The sequence below is a fragment of the Rhinichthys klamathensis genome, unplaced genomic scaffold, assembly GCF_029890125.1.
Source record: "Rhinichthys klamathensis goyatoka isolate OS25496 unplaced genomic scaffold, OSU_Roscu_1.1 h1tg000521l_1, whole genome shotgun sequence".
Lineage (NCBI taxonomy): Eukaryota > Metazoa > Chordata > Actinopteri > Cypriniformes > Leuciscidae > Rhinichthys > Rhinichthys klamathensis.
In genome coordinates, this window is record NW_026607000.1 from 677,039 (window position 1) to 694,672 (window position 17,634).

Below are 17,634 nucleotides of genomic sequence, written 5' to 3' on the forward strand. Positions count from 1 at the left end.
CAGGCATGAGATTAACAAGTGTAATGACGAACCCAACAAATTCACAGTAAGTTCCATTTATCAACTGTGTGAATTAGCCAGGCGGGGAATCTCCTGTAGGTGTGAATCCCTCAGCATGTCAAGCTCACCGTATGATCAGGGAGACACATGTCCTCTGCGGGCTTCTTCATCTCCTCTAAGATCATCTGCTGCCTCTTCCTCTCCTCCATCCGTCTCTGAGCCTGTGCCCTCCTCTCCGCCTGCCTCTTCGCCGCCAGAGCAGCCTGCGCTTCTGCTTCGGCTTGGGCCTGGGCCTTGGCGAGGGCCTTGGCTTTGACGCGGGCCCGGGCCACTCTCTTGATGGGGCTGGCCTTCTCCGGATCCAACGGCTCTGCCTCTGCCGCCGGTACTGCCACCTTCCTCCTGCGCCCGGGCTTCTTGGGCCCCTCTGAGGCCGACAGAGGGCTTTCAAATGACGGAGACTGGTTTACATCATCCTGTTCTTGCTCTTTGGCTTTCTCCAACTGCTCAAACACATCCGAAAACACAATCAGAGCTCTGAACACCAGGGTTTCAAGCTACTAAAATAAATTATTTTGTGGTCAAATTTATGACTAGAGTTCGTTTCACTTACTTTTGCTTTCCGTTTCTCCTGCCGGATCTTTTTATTCTTTGCATCCTCCTTTCTTTTCATTCTTGCCTGCATGAGACAAATCAGATGCTCAGTTTCAACAGATGAAAAAAAAAAGTTTAAAACAAATATTCTGCAAAGTGAACTTGTGACAGTAAATAATAGGGCTGGGACAAAATGTCGATGCATTGTGAATCGAGAAATGATTCTGGATCGATTCCAATTTTTTTTCTCTTGAATCGATTCTGAGTTTAGTTTTTAACAGCAGAAGGCTGTTAAAAACTAAATCCACGAATCGAGATGCATCGAAAGCTTGTCCCAGCCCCAGTAAATAAGTGAATTCAGCTCACCTTTCTCTTCATTTTCTTCTTGATCTTGACCAGTTTTACTTTTTCATCCTCAGTGAGATCCACTGTAAAACAATCATCAACTGCTCATTATAGTTGACAAATAGGCTGCAACTACAAAACGACTCAAATAAAAGGTAACAAGTTTCAAGGTTTCAAGGCCTGTTCACACCGGGACGAATTTCACGCGCGATATTCGCAGAGGTTTATCGCCTCGTGATTTAACAAAGGGCGCCAATGTGAGTGTGCACACCGACACGAAAAACACCACGCGTAAAAGCGTCTTTTTTTTATTATTTTTTTGCCAGTTTTGACGCACCGCGTCAAAAACTATCCGACCAATGAAATTGGCGCTTTTGCTCACGTGTCTGGAGCTTCTGAAGTTACAGTAAAACACAACTTGGGGAAGCTCAAACACAAAACGGTCTTGCCGAGCACACATACGTAACGCCGAAGAAGATATACGCCAAGTAGCGTCTACACACTGCCGGGAAGAAATAAGACTAGGAAGATGCAAGGCAAGATGAATGTAGAGCTGCTGGTCTCGTTGGTGTCGGAACATAAAGAACTATATGACAAACGCGACAGCGACTACAAAATAGGACTATTTCTGTTTTACATTAAGCGCCATCTAATGTCAGGGAATGAATTGTCATGTTCACTCGGCTCATCGTCAGCGAAAATCGCTTGGGTGTGAACACAAAAAACGCGTTGAAAAACGCTGACGAATAACGCGCGGCGATATTCGTCCCGGTGTGTACGGGGCTTGAGGTTAGGCGTCTTGCTGCAGAACACAGTACCTTGCCCCCACACCTCTGGACTTACCCTTTTCCTCCAGTCTCTTCATCAGCCTGGCATCCACTTTGCTGAGCAGATCCTCCATCTTGGCCTTGGGAGGTCGGCCTGGTCGTCTACCTTGGGCTCCTTTGGCTCGGCGTCCACGAGGACGAGGCTCTTTGTCTGGATTTGGTGGACGACCACGTCTCCCTGTTATAGCCATGATCATTGAGGGCACTTCCTCATTGGCAAGGGGGAACCATTTCATACCCTGTAAAAGATTAAAGAGAAACGGCATGTCATGCAACAGTGTAACTGTCTTGGATTGCATGTAGCTCTCAAGTCTGTAGGCATCTTAATACACACCTCAGGTGTTTCCCGCTCCTCATAGAAATCACCCACTGGCATGCGTGGACTGAAGCTGAAGTGCTCTCTTGAAACACCCTCGAGACCATCCTGATGCCTCTTCAAAAACTGGAGAATGTAGGAGAGACCAAAGCAACTGGATGAAGACGAGCCTTTTCACCACTCATCGAAGTTACAGTGGTATTGCAGAAAGGGCAGCACGGTTATTTGAAACAAAACCGAAATCGCGATATGGCTTAGTGTGATTACCAAATCGCATAGGCTGCAATCGAATTCAACAAGTATATACACTGTTTCAAAGTGAAGTGGCACTGTGTTCATTTACACGTGAGCAGCTCATGATCTGGTGTTTTCAGTTCACAGTAAATGCTGCTCAACAAACAGTGAAATATTATTATAATATATTTTATAGCCATTTTGTCACACAACCACAAAACTTTGCAGCCCTTCAAACACAGCAAACCTGACATTTTTTTAATGTGCATTTAAACTGCAAATGTAAACTTTTATAAAAAAAAAATATTTTCCCAAAATCGTGAACCTAATTGTGGGTAATCATTTGTTGCGCTAGTACAACAGAACTCACCTTGATGACCTCAGGGAACTGCTTCATCCTCCGGCCACAGGGGCTGTAATACCACGTCTCCCCTTTCAGCCGGTCCTCAAGCCTCCGGACTCGAATCTCTCGCTTCCAGCTAGCAAATGTGAAACACAGCACATGAAACAGGATTGCCATACCCAGACCAATGCATTTCCAGCTGTTTGAAATAAGCATTTGCTGGATAAGCATTTTTAAAAGCTATTTTGAGAGTATTGCTGGAGCTGATTTCTATTTGTATGTTAGCTGCCATATATCCAAAATTGTAATCCGTTAATATCAGGGCTTGACAGTGCAAGCATTTCACTAGCATCTTCAACTAAAACAAAGTGTGCAAAGTGTAAAATGTTTTTAGGCGCACGAGTGAGAATAAAAAGTAGGCCCTAAATATTGCAGGTCTTAAATAACTTTGGGGACGGAAAACAGGAGTCGCGATGCAGCTTAATGTGATTATTAAACTTTAAATAATTCTGAGAGCTACACGCTTCAAAGTAAAAACGTGGCACTGTTGTGTATTCTACAGCCTTCAGTTCACAATCAATGAATAGCTCATAATAACGCCCGGCGATTGCTTATGATCTACTGCTGAATTATGACAATGTTTACTTTATAGTGTTAGTATTGTAATATGTTGTGGATGGTTGCAAGAGCTCATATTTTATTTCCCTCATCTGTTTGAATGAGCAGCTAGAAGTGGAAAAGACACTTCAAAATTAGCTTTCAATTGCATTATATAAACAAAAAAATGTCTGGATATTATTGCTATTTTGGTTACGCACATTGTATCTGGTATTTAATCAATTCAGTATGAAGCAAAAAACTTAGCGTATATTTTTTATTCAAATTAATTAATTTTTCTGTTTCCTATGGAAGCTTGTTTCCGCCACAGAATGAAAAATAAAAAAGGTAATTGCGACTTTTTATCTCACAATTCTGACTTTTTTCTCTCACAATTGTGAGATAAATAGTCCGAATTGCGTGATATAAAATCGCAATTGAGTGTTATAAAGTCAGAATTGCGAGATATAAAGTCAGAATTGATTGATAAAGTCGGAATTGATTGATATAAAGTCGGAATTGCGTGTTGTAAAGTCAGAATTGTGTGATATAAAGTCAGAATTGTGTGATATAAAGTCAAAATTGCGTGACAAAGTCAGAATTGCGAGATATAAAGTCAGAATTGATTGATATAAAGTCGGAATTGATTGATATAAAGTCAGAATTGCGTGATATAAAGTCAGAATTGCGAGATATAAAGTCAGAATTGATTGATATAAAGTCGGAATTGATCGATATAAAGTCAGAATTGCGAGATATAAAGTCAGAATTGATTGATAAAGTCGGAATTGATTGATAAAGTCGGAATTGCGTGTTGTAAAGTCAGAATTGTGTGATATAAAGTCAGAATTGTGTGATATAAAGTCAGAATTGCGTGATATAAAGTCAGAATTGCATGTTGTAAAGTCAAAATTGCGAGATATAAAGTCAGAATTGATTGATATAAAGTCGGAATTGATTGATATAAAGTCAGAATTGATTGATATAAAGTCAGAATTGTGAGATATAAAGTCAGAATTGATTGATATAAAGTCGGAATTGCGTGTTGTAAAGTCAGAATTGTGTGATATAAAGTCAGAATTGATTGACAAAGTCAGAATTGCGTGATATAAAGTCAGAATTGCGTGATATAAAGTCAGAATTGCGTGATATAAAGTCAGAATTGATTGACAAAGTCAGAATTGCATGATATAAAGTCAGAATTGATTGACATAAAGTCAGAATTGCATGATATAAAGTCAGAATTGCGTGATATAAAGTCAGAATTGCGTGATATAAGGTCAGAATTGCATGATATAAAGTCAGAATAGCGTGATATAAAGTCAGAATTGCGTGATATAAAGTCAGAATTGCGTGATATAAAGTCAGAATTGCGTGATATAAAGTCAGAATCGCGTGATATAAAGTCAGAATTGATTGACATAAAGTCAGAATTGCGTGATATAAAGTCAGAATTGCATGATATTAAGTCAGAATTGCGCGATATAAAGTCAGAATTGCGTGATATAAAGTCAGAATTGCGTGATATAAAGTCAGAATTGTGTGATATAAAGTCAGAATTGCGTGATATAAAGTCAGAATTGCATGATATTAAGTCAGAATTGCGAGATATAAAGTCAGAATTGTGAGATATAAAGTCAGAATTGCGTGATATAAAGTCAAAATTGATTGACAAAGTCAGAATTGCGTGATATAAAGTCAGAATTGCGTGATATAAAGTCAGAATTGCGTGATATAAAGTCAGAATTGCGAGATATAAAGTCAGAATTGATTGACAAAGTCAGAATTGCATGATATAAAGTCAGAATTGATTGACAAAGTCAGAATTGCGTGATATAAAGTCAGAATTGATTGACATAAAGTCAGAATTGCATGATATAAAGTCAGAATTGCGTGATATAAAGTCAGAATTGCATGATATTAAGTCAGAATTGCGTGATATAAAGTCAGAATTGCGTGATATAAAGTCAGAATTGTGAGATATAAAGTCAGAATCGCTTGATATAAAGTCAGAATTGCGTGTTGTAAAGTCAGAATTGTGTGATATAAAGTCAGAATTGCGTGATATAAAGTCAGAATTGCGTGATATAAAGTCAGAATTGTGAGATATAAAGTCAGAATCGCGTGATATAAAGTCAGAATTGCGTGATATAAAGTCAGAATTGCGTGATATAAAGTCAGAATCGCGTGATATAAAGTCAGAATTGATTGACAAAGTCAGAATTGCATGATATAAAGTCAGAATTGCGTGATATAAAGTCAGAATTGCATGATATTAAGTCAGAATTGCGCGATATAAAGTCAGAATTGCGTGATATAAAGTCAGAATTGTGAGATATAAAGTCAGAATCGCGTGATATAAAGTCAGAATTGCGTGTTGTAAAGTCAGAATTGTGTGATATAAAGTCAGAATTGCGTGTTGTAAAGTCGCAATTGCATGATATAAAGTCAGAATTGTGAGATATAAAGTCAGAATCGCGTGATATAAAGTCAGAATTGTGAGATATAAAGTCAGAATTGCGTGTTGTAAAGTCAGAATTGTGTGATATAAAGTCAGAATTGCGTGTTGTAAAGTCAGAATTGAGAGATAATCTATTCTGAGGGGAAAAAGTTAGTCTTTTCCCCCTCAGAATTGGCCTGATAACTCGCAATTTCGAGTTTCTCACAATTCTGAGAAAAGATGTCAGAATTTCGAGATATAAACTCGCAATTATGTGTTATAAAGTCAGAATTGAGAGATAAAGTCACAATTCTGTCTTTTTTTCTTGCAATTGCGACTATTTCTCAGAATTGCGACTTTATATCTCGCAATTACGACTTTATTTCTCACAATTCTGACTTCATATCTCGCAATTGTGAGATAAAAAATCGCAATTATTTTTTATTTATTCAGTGGTGGAAACAAGCTTCCATAGTTTCCTCTAGTGTTGTCACGATACTAGAATTTCTAACTTCGATACGATACCTTGAAAAATATCGATATTCGATAGGGCTGCAACGATTAGTCGACATTGTCGACAACGTCGACAATAAAAATTTGTCGACAAATATCTTTGTTGTCGAGTAGTCGTTTGATCTCACGTGACCTAATGTAAGGGCCTGCAATATCGCGATTTGACCGCTACGGCGCTGTAGCGCTAGAGTGTAGTGCAGCCCTTACAAATGCTATTGCGGTAGAAGAATAAACAGCGCGAATTATGACAGGGCAAACTAATCCGAACTAGCAAGGTTTGGGAAAGTTTCACAAAACTTAAAATCAAGAATGCTGTCGTGTGCAATACATGCAAGGCGGAACTTGCTTTTCACGGGAACACAACATGCATGTGTGCAAGAGGAAACATCCCGGCACAAGAGGAGCCGGTGAGAGGAGAGTGTTCTCCAGCTGGAGCTCTCTTTATTAGAGAATGCAATACTACTAATAATAGTAATAATATTATCAATTAGTAATATAATTACAGTAATGTGATGACTTATTTATTCTATTGCACAGAATAAAGCTTGATCGAGCTTACGAGTCAGGGCTGTTTTTATTATTGTAACATTAGGTATTATTATAGTCTTATCACTTGCCTGTATTTTGTTCAATAATCATGACGACTTACAAAACGAGATGTTATATCCTTCCTATGATATAGGAAGAATATCATGGCAGTTACTTTTTCATACTTAAAAGGTGAATGAGAACGTCTCTGTCAGCTCAATTGTCATGTAAAAAAAGATTGTAATTTTATACTTATAATAATTGTTTGCAGATTAATATTTTACCATTCTTTGTGTCCTGAAGTAAATGTCCCTTTTTCTGTTTCAGTTCTAATAAAAGCAGTGGGCCTATTAAACAATGCTTAGAGAGCATTTGTGTGTGATTTGAGTTGGACCGAAATCTGAAAACTTAAAGAGAATGACCTGTTTAGTTGGCTCAAAGTTCATTAAAACAACTATTTCAAAAGCTGAAGTGATTTCCTTCTTTTATATTATAGTTAGAATATGTATAACTCAATGTTTTAACTAATTGGAAAAGCTAAATAATCGTTCCAAACTTGCTGATTAGTCTGCGAAATAATCGACGATTAGTCGATTAATCGTTCTAATAATCGTTAGATTAATCGATTATCAAAATAATCGTTTGTTGCAGCCCTAATATTCGATACCATTTTCGATACCACGGAGAAAAAACTGCCACAATATTAAGAGGGTATTTTTTTAATTTAAAGCTAAATATAACAAGTCTAGAACATGACAATGAGGTATATTTTACATGAACAAAAATGTCCTGAGTTCTATTTGTTTATATTTTTTAATTGGACCAGAGCTAACATGATGTATTTTTATTACCTACTGTTATCAAAGATTAAAATATACTGTAACAAAAAAGCACTTAATATCAATTTGGAGGATAGAGACTCAGTGTATAATAATAAGATTAAACATTAAATTTTCAGTTAAAGGCATGTCATTATTGAATTTAGAGATGCCATTGTCTAGCTGTTTAGTTTAATTAATATCTGTGTAATCAAATTAAAAATAGCTAATGAAGGAAAATTGCAGAATTAAATAATAATTTTTGAATAAAGTTAAATAGGCACCAGTTAATTTACATTTGACCACAGTTACAATATTTACTTGTCTAAGATTCCTCAGTCAGATTATGTTAACTTTAAGAATTAAAACGAGACAACACAGACTCTTATCAACAACAATACTAGGCCATCTTGGTTAATGTTTCAGAAAAGTTCAATGGGAAGAGTTACAGTGTTTCCTTGAGGATTTTTTTTTAGCAGTGGGGGCAGGTCTGTCCAAACAACAAACACCCCTGATGCTGAGCATATGCTGCTAAATAGTAGCCTACCCCTGGAGCCTGTTCCTTAAGTCTGTTTTCACCTATACAATAATTTTAAAAAATGAGTGATGTGAGGGATTATTGATAGTCAAACAATCTGTTGGGTGCCCGCAGCCCGCTCGCGTGTCCGCGCTATTCTCCGGACATGCCCTCTCGCGGTGTGTAGCTCGTGTCCGCGCTATTCTCCTACATGCCCGCTCGCGGTGTGTAGCTCGTGTCCGCGCTATTCTCCGACATGCCCGCTCGCGGTGTGTAGCGCGTGCCCACGCTATTCTCCGACATGCCCGCTCGCGGTGTGTAGCTCGTGTCCGCGCTATTCTCCGACTCCGACATGCCCGCTCGCGGTGTGTTTTTTACGCGTGTCCGCGCTATTCTCCGACATGCCCGCTCGCAGTGTGTAGCGCATCCACGCTATTCTCCGACTCCGATATGCCCGCTCGCGGTGTGTTTTTTACGCGTGTCCGCGCTATTCTCCGACATGCCCGCTCGCGGTGTGTTTTTTACGCGTGTCCGCGCTATTCTCCGACATGCCCGCTCGCGGTGTGTTTTTTACGCGTGTCCGCGCTATTCTCCGACATGCCCGCTCGCGGTGTTCTTTATCAATCAACCAAAGCCGGTCGCGGGGGCGCGGCCCCTTGCCATCTTTCCATTCACTTCACTTTTGCTATTTAACCAGAGCGAATGAGACGAGTGCGTCACGTGTGGTGTTTGTCAACGCGCCTTTTGAGAGAAGTGAAAGTGACTGCTCGGCTAGTATCGATACTTCGGGAAATTAGAATTGGTACCGTTCAGATATTTCAGTATCGATATTTATCGAAACACTAGTCGACAACACTAGTTTCCTCATATCCATTTAAGAAAAACTCATTATTATTTGATCATTTTTCAATGCAACCCTCAAGTTCCTTATGCACTCCAAAAAATTTTTTTAATTAGGAGCACATGGGCTCCATGGGAAATAACAAGTGCCAAGCCCTGGTTTGGACAAAGGACTGCTCACCCATGCTGCAAAGGGAACTGGACTTGCTCTTCAGTTGCAACTCTACGTCTTGGAGTGTCGCCTGTGACAAACAAACAACAAATAAATATATTTTAACCTTAAGCGCCAGAAGTACGGGTACAAAATAGATTGACCACTACTTAAAAAGAACACATTTCAACCCCTAATATGTAGATACCTGCTGTGGAGCTGTTATCGTCATCTTCAGCTTTACCCTCTGCCAACTCAGCTTTGGCCGGTTTGGAAGGCTTTGCCTCATTCACGCCTTCTTTCATCTTACGCTTCCAGATCCTCTTGGGCTGGACTAATGGGCTCCCATTATTGGTCAGGCTTGAGTCAAGGACAAGGGTCAGTGGTTCATTTGGAAGGTAAAGCGGAGCATTTGAGATATCAGTTGGGATGCTCTCCGGTTCCTTTGACTCTTTAGAGATTTTCCTCTTCTTCACTGCAGTTGATGTATTCTCCTCTGTTTTCTTTCTCCTCCTAACCTTTGGGCCATCAGGTGTTAACTTCTGCTTCTTGATCTTGGAATCAGGAGAGCCAACTGAAAATAATTGAGTAAGACAGTATTTAGCATCTAACACAATTTTATCCATCTGACTCATTAAAGGGCATCAAGCTTTTTAAAAAAAGATGCGGAAGTAGGGCGCCACAATTCATTTAGACTCTCCCAGAAAAAGCAAACAAGTACAAGCCATGTACTTTCTTCTCTGAGGTTAATATATTCGTTGCGTTTGTCGCAACAAAAAATCATTACGTTCACATGTGTCAACTGTCATCTGACAAACGGAGCCCTTTAAAGAAAATTACTCATTTAAAAAAGAATTGTAAACCATTAACTATGCCAGCATGATAGTAAAGATGAACAATTACTTTCAGCAATAGCAACTGGCATCTTTGGGGTCCTGGGCTTCCGTGGCTTTTTTGTTGGCATGGCGATAAGTGCTTCAGATATTTGTGTGGACGTCCCTTCAACAGAACCGCTTACAACCACTTGCAAAGCTTTAGCGGTCAAAGAGAGCGCAGATCTTCGGTCACCTCCAGATAGGTCTGAAGTTTCAGGTCCAAGAATCTGATCACCTATGGGGAATAAAATGTGTATCTTTTAATCCCTGGAAATCAAATATGTCCTTTTTAAATTTAAAACCCAAGCATCAGATCACAATATGTCCACCAAGCATTCAAATCACTATTTGCATGCTTAAAACGTTCTTGCCTCAGACTCAGAGTTCAAGCACACTTGAATGAGTATTACTATTCATTTTAATGATAAATAATAGGGATGTATGATATATCAGGTCAATATTGGATTTGTTAGTGTGTACATGCTCATTTTGTTTTTTTGTTTTTACAATTATATTACCTTTACTGTCATCTAACACTCTTAAAGTTAATCACATTTAGTTCACACAGCATTATAATGTACAGTATGAAAAAATTATATTCGTCTTAGATTTGCAGTGATGCCCAAAAAGACTTTACAGCAATTTAAAAGGTTGGTCTTAGTTAAGTGTTATTTTATCTAGACAAAATAGTTTTGAATTTGAATCTGTCAATTACCGGTCACAATATGAAAATAGTTTTCAGCTTCTAAAAAAGGAAATGTATGTTATGGTTCAAATATGAGGCTCTCTAGAAACAGGCGAGTAAATGCATTATTAGTGCATTGGAAATCTCACCTTTGATAGAGTGTGTAGATGCATTAATAGATGGAGAAAGCAGGGAGGAGCAGTTTTGCGAGGTGTTGTTTAAAGACTTGTCCAGAAGAGACGTGTTCTCTTGGAGGGAAGTCTCCTCGGTGGAACTTGTAGAGGTCATGGAGCTGTTTAAGTTTTCTTCTTCACAAGAAGTCTCCAGCAAGTCCCTGGAGTCATCAAACATGGATCCTTCTGTAAACTTTGATTGGTCTCCCGTCTGGGAAAGACTATAAGAATTATCAAAAGTGTCCATCATAGAACTCCCATCCTCTGCTCTTGAGCTTTCAAGGTAGGTTGACTCAGCCAAGGACGGATAGTCTAGTGACGTGTCAGTGCCAAAAGTGTCATTTAAAGTGTCACTTTCTCCTTTCCTTGGGGTAGCCTGATCTTTGATACTATATGAGTCTTTTCTGCCAACTGCCATAGTGTCTCTCTCAGGTTCCTTTGGAACAATAAAAGCCGGTTCAAGGTTTCTACTATGAGTTTGGACCCTATGCATCTCAGATTGAGCCTCACTGTTGGACTCCTTTTTGGATGTGCCGATTATGACTCCAACTTTACTCTGGGAAACACAGGCCTCGTGTTTACCAGGAGTCTTCTGAGTAGAGTGCGATTCCCCAAAGTTGTACCGTACTACACCATGAGAACCCACCTGCCCTAGACTGTGAGAAGAAACGTCCACATTTGCCACAATGTCTGAAGGATGAGCAGCAGAGCCAACGAGGGAACGAGACACATTTGGAGCAGGAGAAACATTGAGAGGTGCTGAGGATGCCTGAGAAGAAAAGCTAACAGCGGGAGATGGTGCTGATAAAGCCAGAGCGGCGACTTGAGGAGAACCAGAGACAACAGATGGAAGTGCAGAGACTGCTGGGAGAGAGATGTTATAGGCAGCAGATGTTGGAGTCGAGGAAGCAGCAGGATGTTTAGGACTCTGGCCTGTTAGAGGTGATGCTTCTTGGGGTCCTTTCAGTGGTGCCAATGCAGGAGGAGCGGAGACAACAGATGGAGACGCAGCTGAAGATAGAGGTGTTGGAGAGACCTGTGGACTTTTTGACCCCTGGGCCTCTGCCAGAGGGACTGTTTGAGGAGGCACAGGCACCGTTGGAGGATGCGTCAAGATCTTAGAAGAAAACACCACAGACTGGCTATGCGACACAGCAGGTGGAGCTCTGGAGCTCTTAGGAGAAGACATCGAAGGAGTTGTACTAAGTCCTAAAGGTGTCCCATCAGCTGATGAAGGTGCAGAGAACTCAGGTCTTTGGCCTTGGACCGTCAGAGGAGGTGACGCGAGAGGGGAGGTTGGAGACACGTTTGTGCCAACACCCAAAGCTGTAGATAAAGCAAATCCTGAAGATGAAGGATGTGAATTCTGCCCAGAAACAGGTCCAGAGACCGACTGATGAGGCAGGGTCAATGTTTTACGAGGCGGACTAGCCAGTGGTGGTGGTGGTCCAGAGACGGGGGAAGAACTAAGCTCCTTTGCGGCAGCTCCCATCTCCTGACGTTGTTTTGCAGGTTTCTCCAGGTCCATGGCTGGATGCTGCACACCCTGGATATAGTCGGTAGAGGAAACAGGGCCAGGGGACTTAACAGGAAAACCATCAGTCAACCGTTGGGGTACAGAGCTTCTCTCGACTCCATTGAAGCCTTTATCGGTTTCTTTAAAGGACTCATTCATATGAACTACAGACCACAAAAAAACAAAACAAAAACACACACACAAACAGCTATTAGCAAGACACGTAAGAACACAAAAATTGTTCAGACACGTAGCAACAATTCACAATCATTAGTCTAGTGTATGATTGGAAATGCAACTAAAATTGGATTTTTAGGTCAGAGATGTGGCCTGGAAATTAGTGCACTATGCTGCTAATGCACAGCATCTGCATAGATTTCACTCCTTTACTCTTACTATTGTCCCATGTAATAAACTATGAAGCATTCACTACACAGTGAATGAGTAAGCAGTTTCAATATGAGCATATGCATCAATGTGGAAACTACAGTAATGCCTCTAACGGTTGTTACCTCATATCATGCTCCTTATGTTCAGCAGAAGAGCCATTTAAATACACCGAATACAAGGCCAAAGCAAGTATACAAGTAAAATAAATAAATAAATAAATAAAAGACAGATCATGCATCTTGATCTACAATGGAAAGAACAGTATTTCTTTGCTGGGGAAGTTCGTGTAAGCCAAATCTGCGCGGATTTAGCGCAAATACGCAACTCGTGAGTCCTCATCATGAGTCCTCATGATATATTAAATACAGCGTATTGCGCAGAATCTGCGCATTTCTGGCTTACTTGAACACACACGTCACTACGCAACAAATAACGGCGCGCTTGTTCACTTGCATTGAAGTAATAGCGAATATTAAAAAGCATTTGGTTAACAGAAAAAATCTGTCCACCTAAAAAACATTTTTGGTAAAAAAAAAAGAAAAAAAAAGAGGCTGTTAAAATCGATTCCCTATTTTCGTTTTCGATACTTGTGTTGGTTGGTCCGATCGATTGTGCAATCGATTTTCGAACGTAAAGTGACAGCCCTACTAGAAAATCACAAGTAGGAGAGTTTGACCAGGGTTTGAGCTAAACTCTGCAGGACAGTAATCCTCCAGGACAAGATTTGAGGAACCCTGCCCTACAGCTATCTGCAAACAAGAGAAACAATCTTGTTTTGAAACGACAAAGACCTCATAAAACATGCTAACTAAACAGTTAGTCAAAAAATTAAAACACAGTCAATGGTATTAAATTAATTTTAATTAAGAGTTTTTTTTTGCTATGCAAAAAGGCTTCATTAAGAAAAAAGAAAAAAAAGAGTGATAGTTGACAGGAGTGCCACCGGTTGCAACCCGTGTTTTTATCATTAATAGGGGGAAAATTGCACATCGAAATTGAAAACACAAAAATTCTACACCTTTTTCCAACACACTAAAGCCTGTGTGGCACCATCTCACCTTGCATCTCTTTGCTCTTAGGCGAACCACTATCAGACATTGCAGAAGGGGACCTCATTGGGACCTGCATGTGGTGGGGACTGCTTCTGCCTCCACTACCCACGTGATGGTGCTGAGGGCTTCCTCGTGGAGGCGTAAAACTCTGCGAGGCGGGTGGTATCATCTGAGTCTGGGATTGAGATTGAGTCTGGGCCTGCGGTTGGGACTGGTGTGAAGGATGCTGGTAAAATGGCATTCCATTAGGCATCATGCCATAATGTTGCTGCTGCTGCTGCTGTTGCGGCTGCTGGTGTTGAGGTGAGTGGTGGTGTGAATGATGTTGGAGATGTGTCGTTGCAGACTGGTGCTGCACGGCTGGAGGCTGCTGGTGATGCTGGGATGGTGGGATGCCAGGATGCCCCTGGTTGGGAAAAGTCCCATATATGCTGTGAGAGTTAAATCCCATAGACATCGAAGATCCCCCCTGCTGCTGCCCAGGATTACCCCTTGCCCAATACTGCGGCCCAGCACCAGGGGGCTGCCGGGACGATCCTATACTGCCGTTGACTTGGTACGGTCCATGCCCCTGGAAGTGGTGCTGAGGCTGCTGTGGTTGTATCCCCCCCTGGGAGCCTGGTTTCTGGTGCAACCCGTGGGGAGGGACAGGCCCCAAAGCTGGGTTGTACTGAGACTGGCCCCACAGGTAGTCATATCCAATGCTGCCTGGGAGTAGATGGCTGCTCATTTGAGGATAAGAGGAAGAGGGAGGGTGGGCGCTGGGCTGGGTGCTCCCACCTGCAGTAGTAATGCCATTCACATTCATTTCGCCATTCAGATCTGTGTGATGAACAGCATCATTAATAAAGGCATCACATATATATAATTTATTAGCCTATACGGAAGATACTGGTTTAAAACTTTGGAATAAAAACAGCTTTTTTAATGTTTTTGAGAGAATGTTTTTTTAAAGTCTCTTATGCTCACTGCATTTATTTGATAAAAAAATACAATAAAACAGTAATATTGTGAAATATAATCACAATATAAAAAACATTTATAATATTACTAAAGATTTCTATTTCAAATAAATGCTGTTCTTTTGAGTGTTCTATTCATCAAAAAAAAAAAAAATTTTTTAAATGTATCAGAGTCTCCACAAAAATATAAAGCAGTAAAAACTGTGTAAAGGCAGTGTAGATGCTCACTTTTCCCTTGCTGGGGGAAGCTCATGGAGGACCCGTTAGTATAGAGAGAATCTCCTGAGGAATGCTTCAGTCCTGAGTTAACTGGCACAGAAGAGTGAGGCCCGTAGTTAAAATGGTTATTTGCTTCCATCTGTCGGAAGGAAAAAAAACATCACAGAATTGAAAGATATGTGGCATATTTTCAGTTTTAAAATACTTTCTCCTATGTCACGTTCATACACAAAGACAACAACAAGTAAGCCATTTGTCGGATGATTTCCCTAAAAAGCGTAAACTCTGTCTCTGCTTCTGAATATGCCTACTTCCCAGTCCTCCTTATGTCCAAATTCATGGTATTCATAAAACCATTGGCAAAAAAGGGTCTGGCTGGCTTCCTACTGATGGACACTTTACTATGCCATGAGGCCACGGGAGAGGAGTTGTGGATGGCAGTAAAGCGATGTAACTGATGTCATAGGTCAGTGCCAACATGACGAATATAGTGTGTCTGGATTATAATCATACTACTCACATTTATGCTACATAGAATGCATTTTTTTTTTATTCTTGCGAAATTCGTTCCTCAACAAATGTAGTGCCTACTTAGTATGTAATTTCGCATACTATGACTCTTTCAGACAAAATTGCTCTACTTAAATATCTTTATTCAATACTGGCTTAACCAATCACTTAAGTGTAGGGCGGGACTTCCATTTCTTCAACCAATGAAAAAAAATATTTAAGAAACCTGCTTGAAAACAGTCATTTCAGACATTACATTAGTCATGATAGACAGAGCTACAGGAATGCACAATATGTTGTACTATTGTTTACCTTGGTGTCATTAAACTGTTAAACCATTTAAAAATACATCTTTACCAAAAATGTCAGTGAACAACCAACTTTTGTCCTGTGAAAACCACACGCTTCACCTTAAATAAAACTTAAATCTAGAGAGTCATGGACAAATTAATTTAAATCTTCCAACTAACCAGACTCATATTTCACAATTTTACAAGTACCACAATCACCATTTAAAACAATAGGCAGATCCCTTTCTTTCTGTAGTAGAAAAAAAGAAAAAAAAGCTGCACTCAAACTCTCATTTCACCCAACTGTAAAGAGCGTTTAATGTTTATGAACCAGAGGTGTACAGTGCTGAAGTCGGTGGCTGTGTTCCAATGCCTAGTGATCTACCTGACTATATGGAATGTTTCAGCATTGTTGTCGCGTTCATAACGTTCTAATTGGATTCTCGCACACCGAACGTTCGGAACGCTTCAGCGCCGCGCAGGTAGACGACAACCCGGTGTACGGGGGTTTGAGACACCGCCAGCGAGCACTGCTCTGGCGGACATCACAAATTTTGCTCTTCACATCTCAACATAAAATGTCGCAGATAAAGCCGATGAGATGCGTTAAATAACACACATCACACATACACTCACATATGCAGAACACCAGCCTCAAACTCAATCACACTTTAAACACATTAATAAGTTAGTCCTGGTAATAAAAATAAAAGCTAATTTAAATGACCAGATATATTAATGTATAAAGATCAAATCCAACGCTAATTATTTTATGCGTGTCCATCATTAACCGCACAGCTAACAGTAAACACCTAGCTCAAAACTGTAGGATTTCATTCAGAAATGGCTGTTAATGCGACATACGTCACTAAAAGGCAACACAGACAGCGAAAGAGTGATATTTCATTAAATATTATAGTAGGAAATGTTAATAAGAAGAAGAGGGAGATGTGTGAATCGGTTAGCACGGAGGCTAATGGCCATGCGCTGCTTCTGGATCTCATACACACACACACACACACACAATATATATATATATATATATTTATATATCCACATTTTATTAAACTTCAACACTAAAACACCACAACTCAAGGTAAACCAGCTCATATCCACTCTTACTCGATTTCTTCATTCTCTTTAATGTAATTCTAGTCTTGTATCAGCACATATTAAGCCAGAAAAAGAAGAAAAAGCAACGAGATGCGGCCAAACAACCAACACAAAAACGAAAACAAAAAGGACTTTGCTTGAAGATGAAAGATCAATTATGTCCCAAGACCACAAAGATGAAGGGAAGTCAATTCAATGATGCTCGTAATGAAAATCTAGCGATATACACACACTTAAAAAACGATATTTCGATATGAAGTTTGATTAAAGTGCTCGGTTATTAATATCAGCGGTGATGATGACATGACAAAATGAGGCCTGCGTTCCGCATAACAACGACTCATCACGACCGTTTATGAGCTTTGAAACAATATTCGCCGATTAACATGCATGTTAATTCAATATTTTGGAGTATGAATGAAATTGGACGCGAATTTAATTTAACAGTGTCGATGAAAAGGGTGTAAATGAAAACAGCAGGTCTTATTTACATAACCACGGGCTTGAGCGTTATTTAAATAATTAAAGACGATAAACGCACAGATAAAACGGACTGATTATATAAATACAAGAGGGTTTGTGATCTCTAAGACATTATGAGTGGCTAATGTTTTAAAAGCCTGCCTTTGCAAATGCAATATTAACAAATCATCTCGTCTCAGAAGGTCATCTTTCGTTGATTAATTCACGTTATTTCCCCGATATACGGTTAGAGAAAATGAGGTAGCATCATCATCACCCACACAACACACTCTCAAAAGTTTCCCCCGTATAATGATAATAAAA

At 40.0% G+C, this 17,634-nt stretch overlaps 1 protein-coding gene across 1 annotated transcript in view; it reads right to left on the reverse strand.

The window, feature by feature from the left end:
- The window catches only part of baz2a (bromodomain adjacent to zinc finger domain, 2A), a 34,030-nt gene that overhangs the window by 16,190 nt on the left and 206 nt on the right, over positions 1 to 17,634 (reverse strand). Inside the window, exons 2-13 of the mRNA XM_056238384.1 lie at positions 14,945 to 15,074; positions 13,761 to 14,576; positions 10,773 to 12,476; positions 9,967 to 10,173; positions 9,272 to 9,637; positions 9,094 to 9,154; positions 2,687 to 2,795; positions 2,101 to 2,208; positions 1,783 to 2,005; positions 961 to 1,022; positions 614 to 679; positions 129 to 503 (exon numbers count right to left, since the gene is read on the reverse strand). Coding sequence (XP_056094359.1) covers positions 129 to 503; positions 614 to 679; positions 961 to 1,022; positions 1,783 to 2,005; positions 2,101 to 2,208; positions 2,687 to 2,795; positions 9,094 to 9,154; positions 9,272 to 9,637; positions 9,967 to 10,173; positions 10,773 to 12,476; positions 13,761 to 14,576; positions 14,945 to 15,074 — 4,227 coding nt within the window. The remainder of the gene's footprint in view (positions 1 to 128; positions 504 to 613; positions 680 to 960; positions 1,023 to 1,782; positions 2,006 to 2,100; positions 2,209 to 2,686; positions 2,796 to 9,093; positions 9,155 to 9,271; positions 9,638 to 9,966; positions 10,174 to 10,772; positions 12,477 to 13,760; positions 14,577 to 14,944; positions 15,075 to 17,634) is intronic.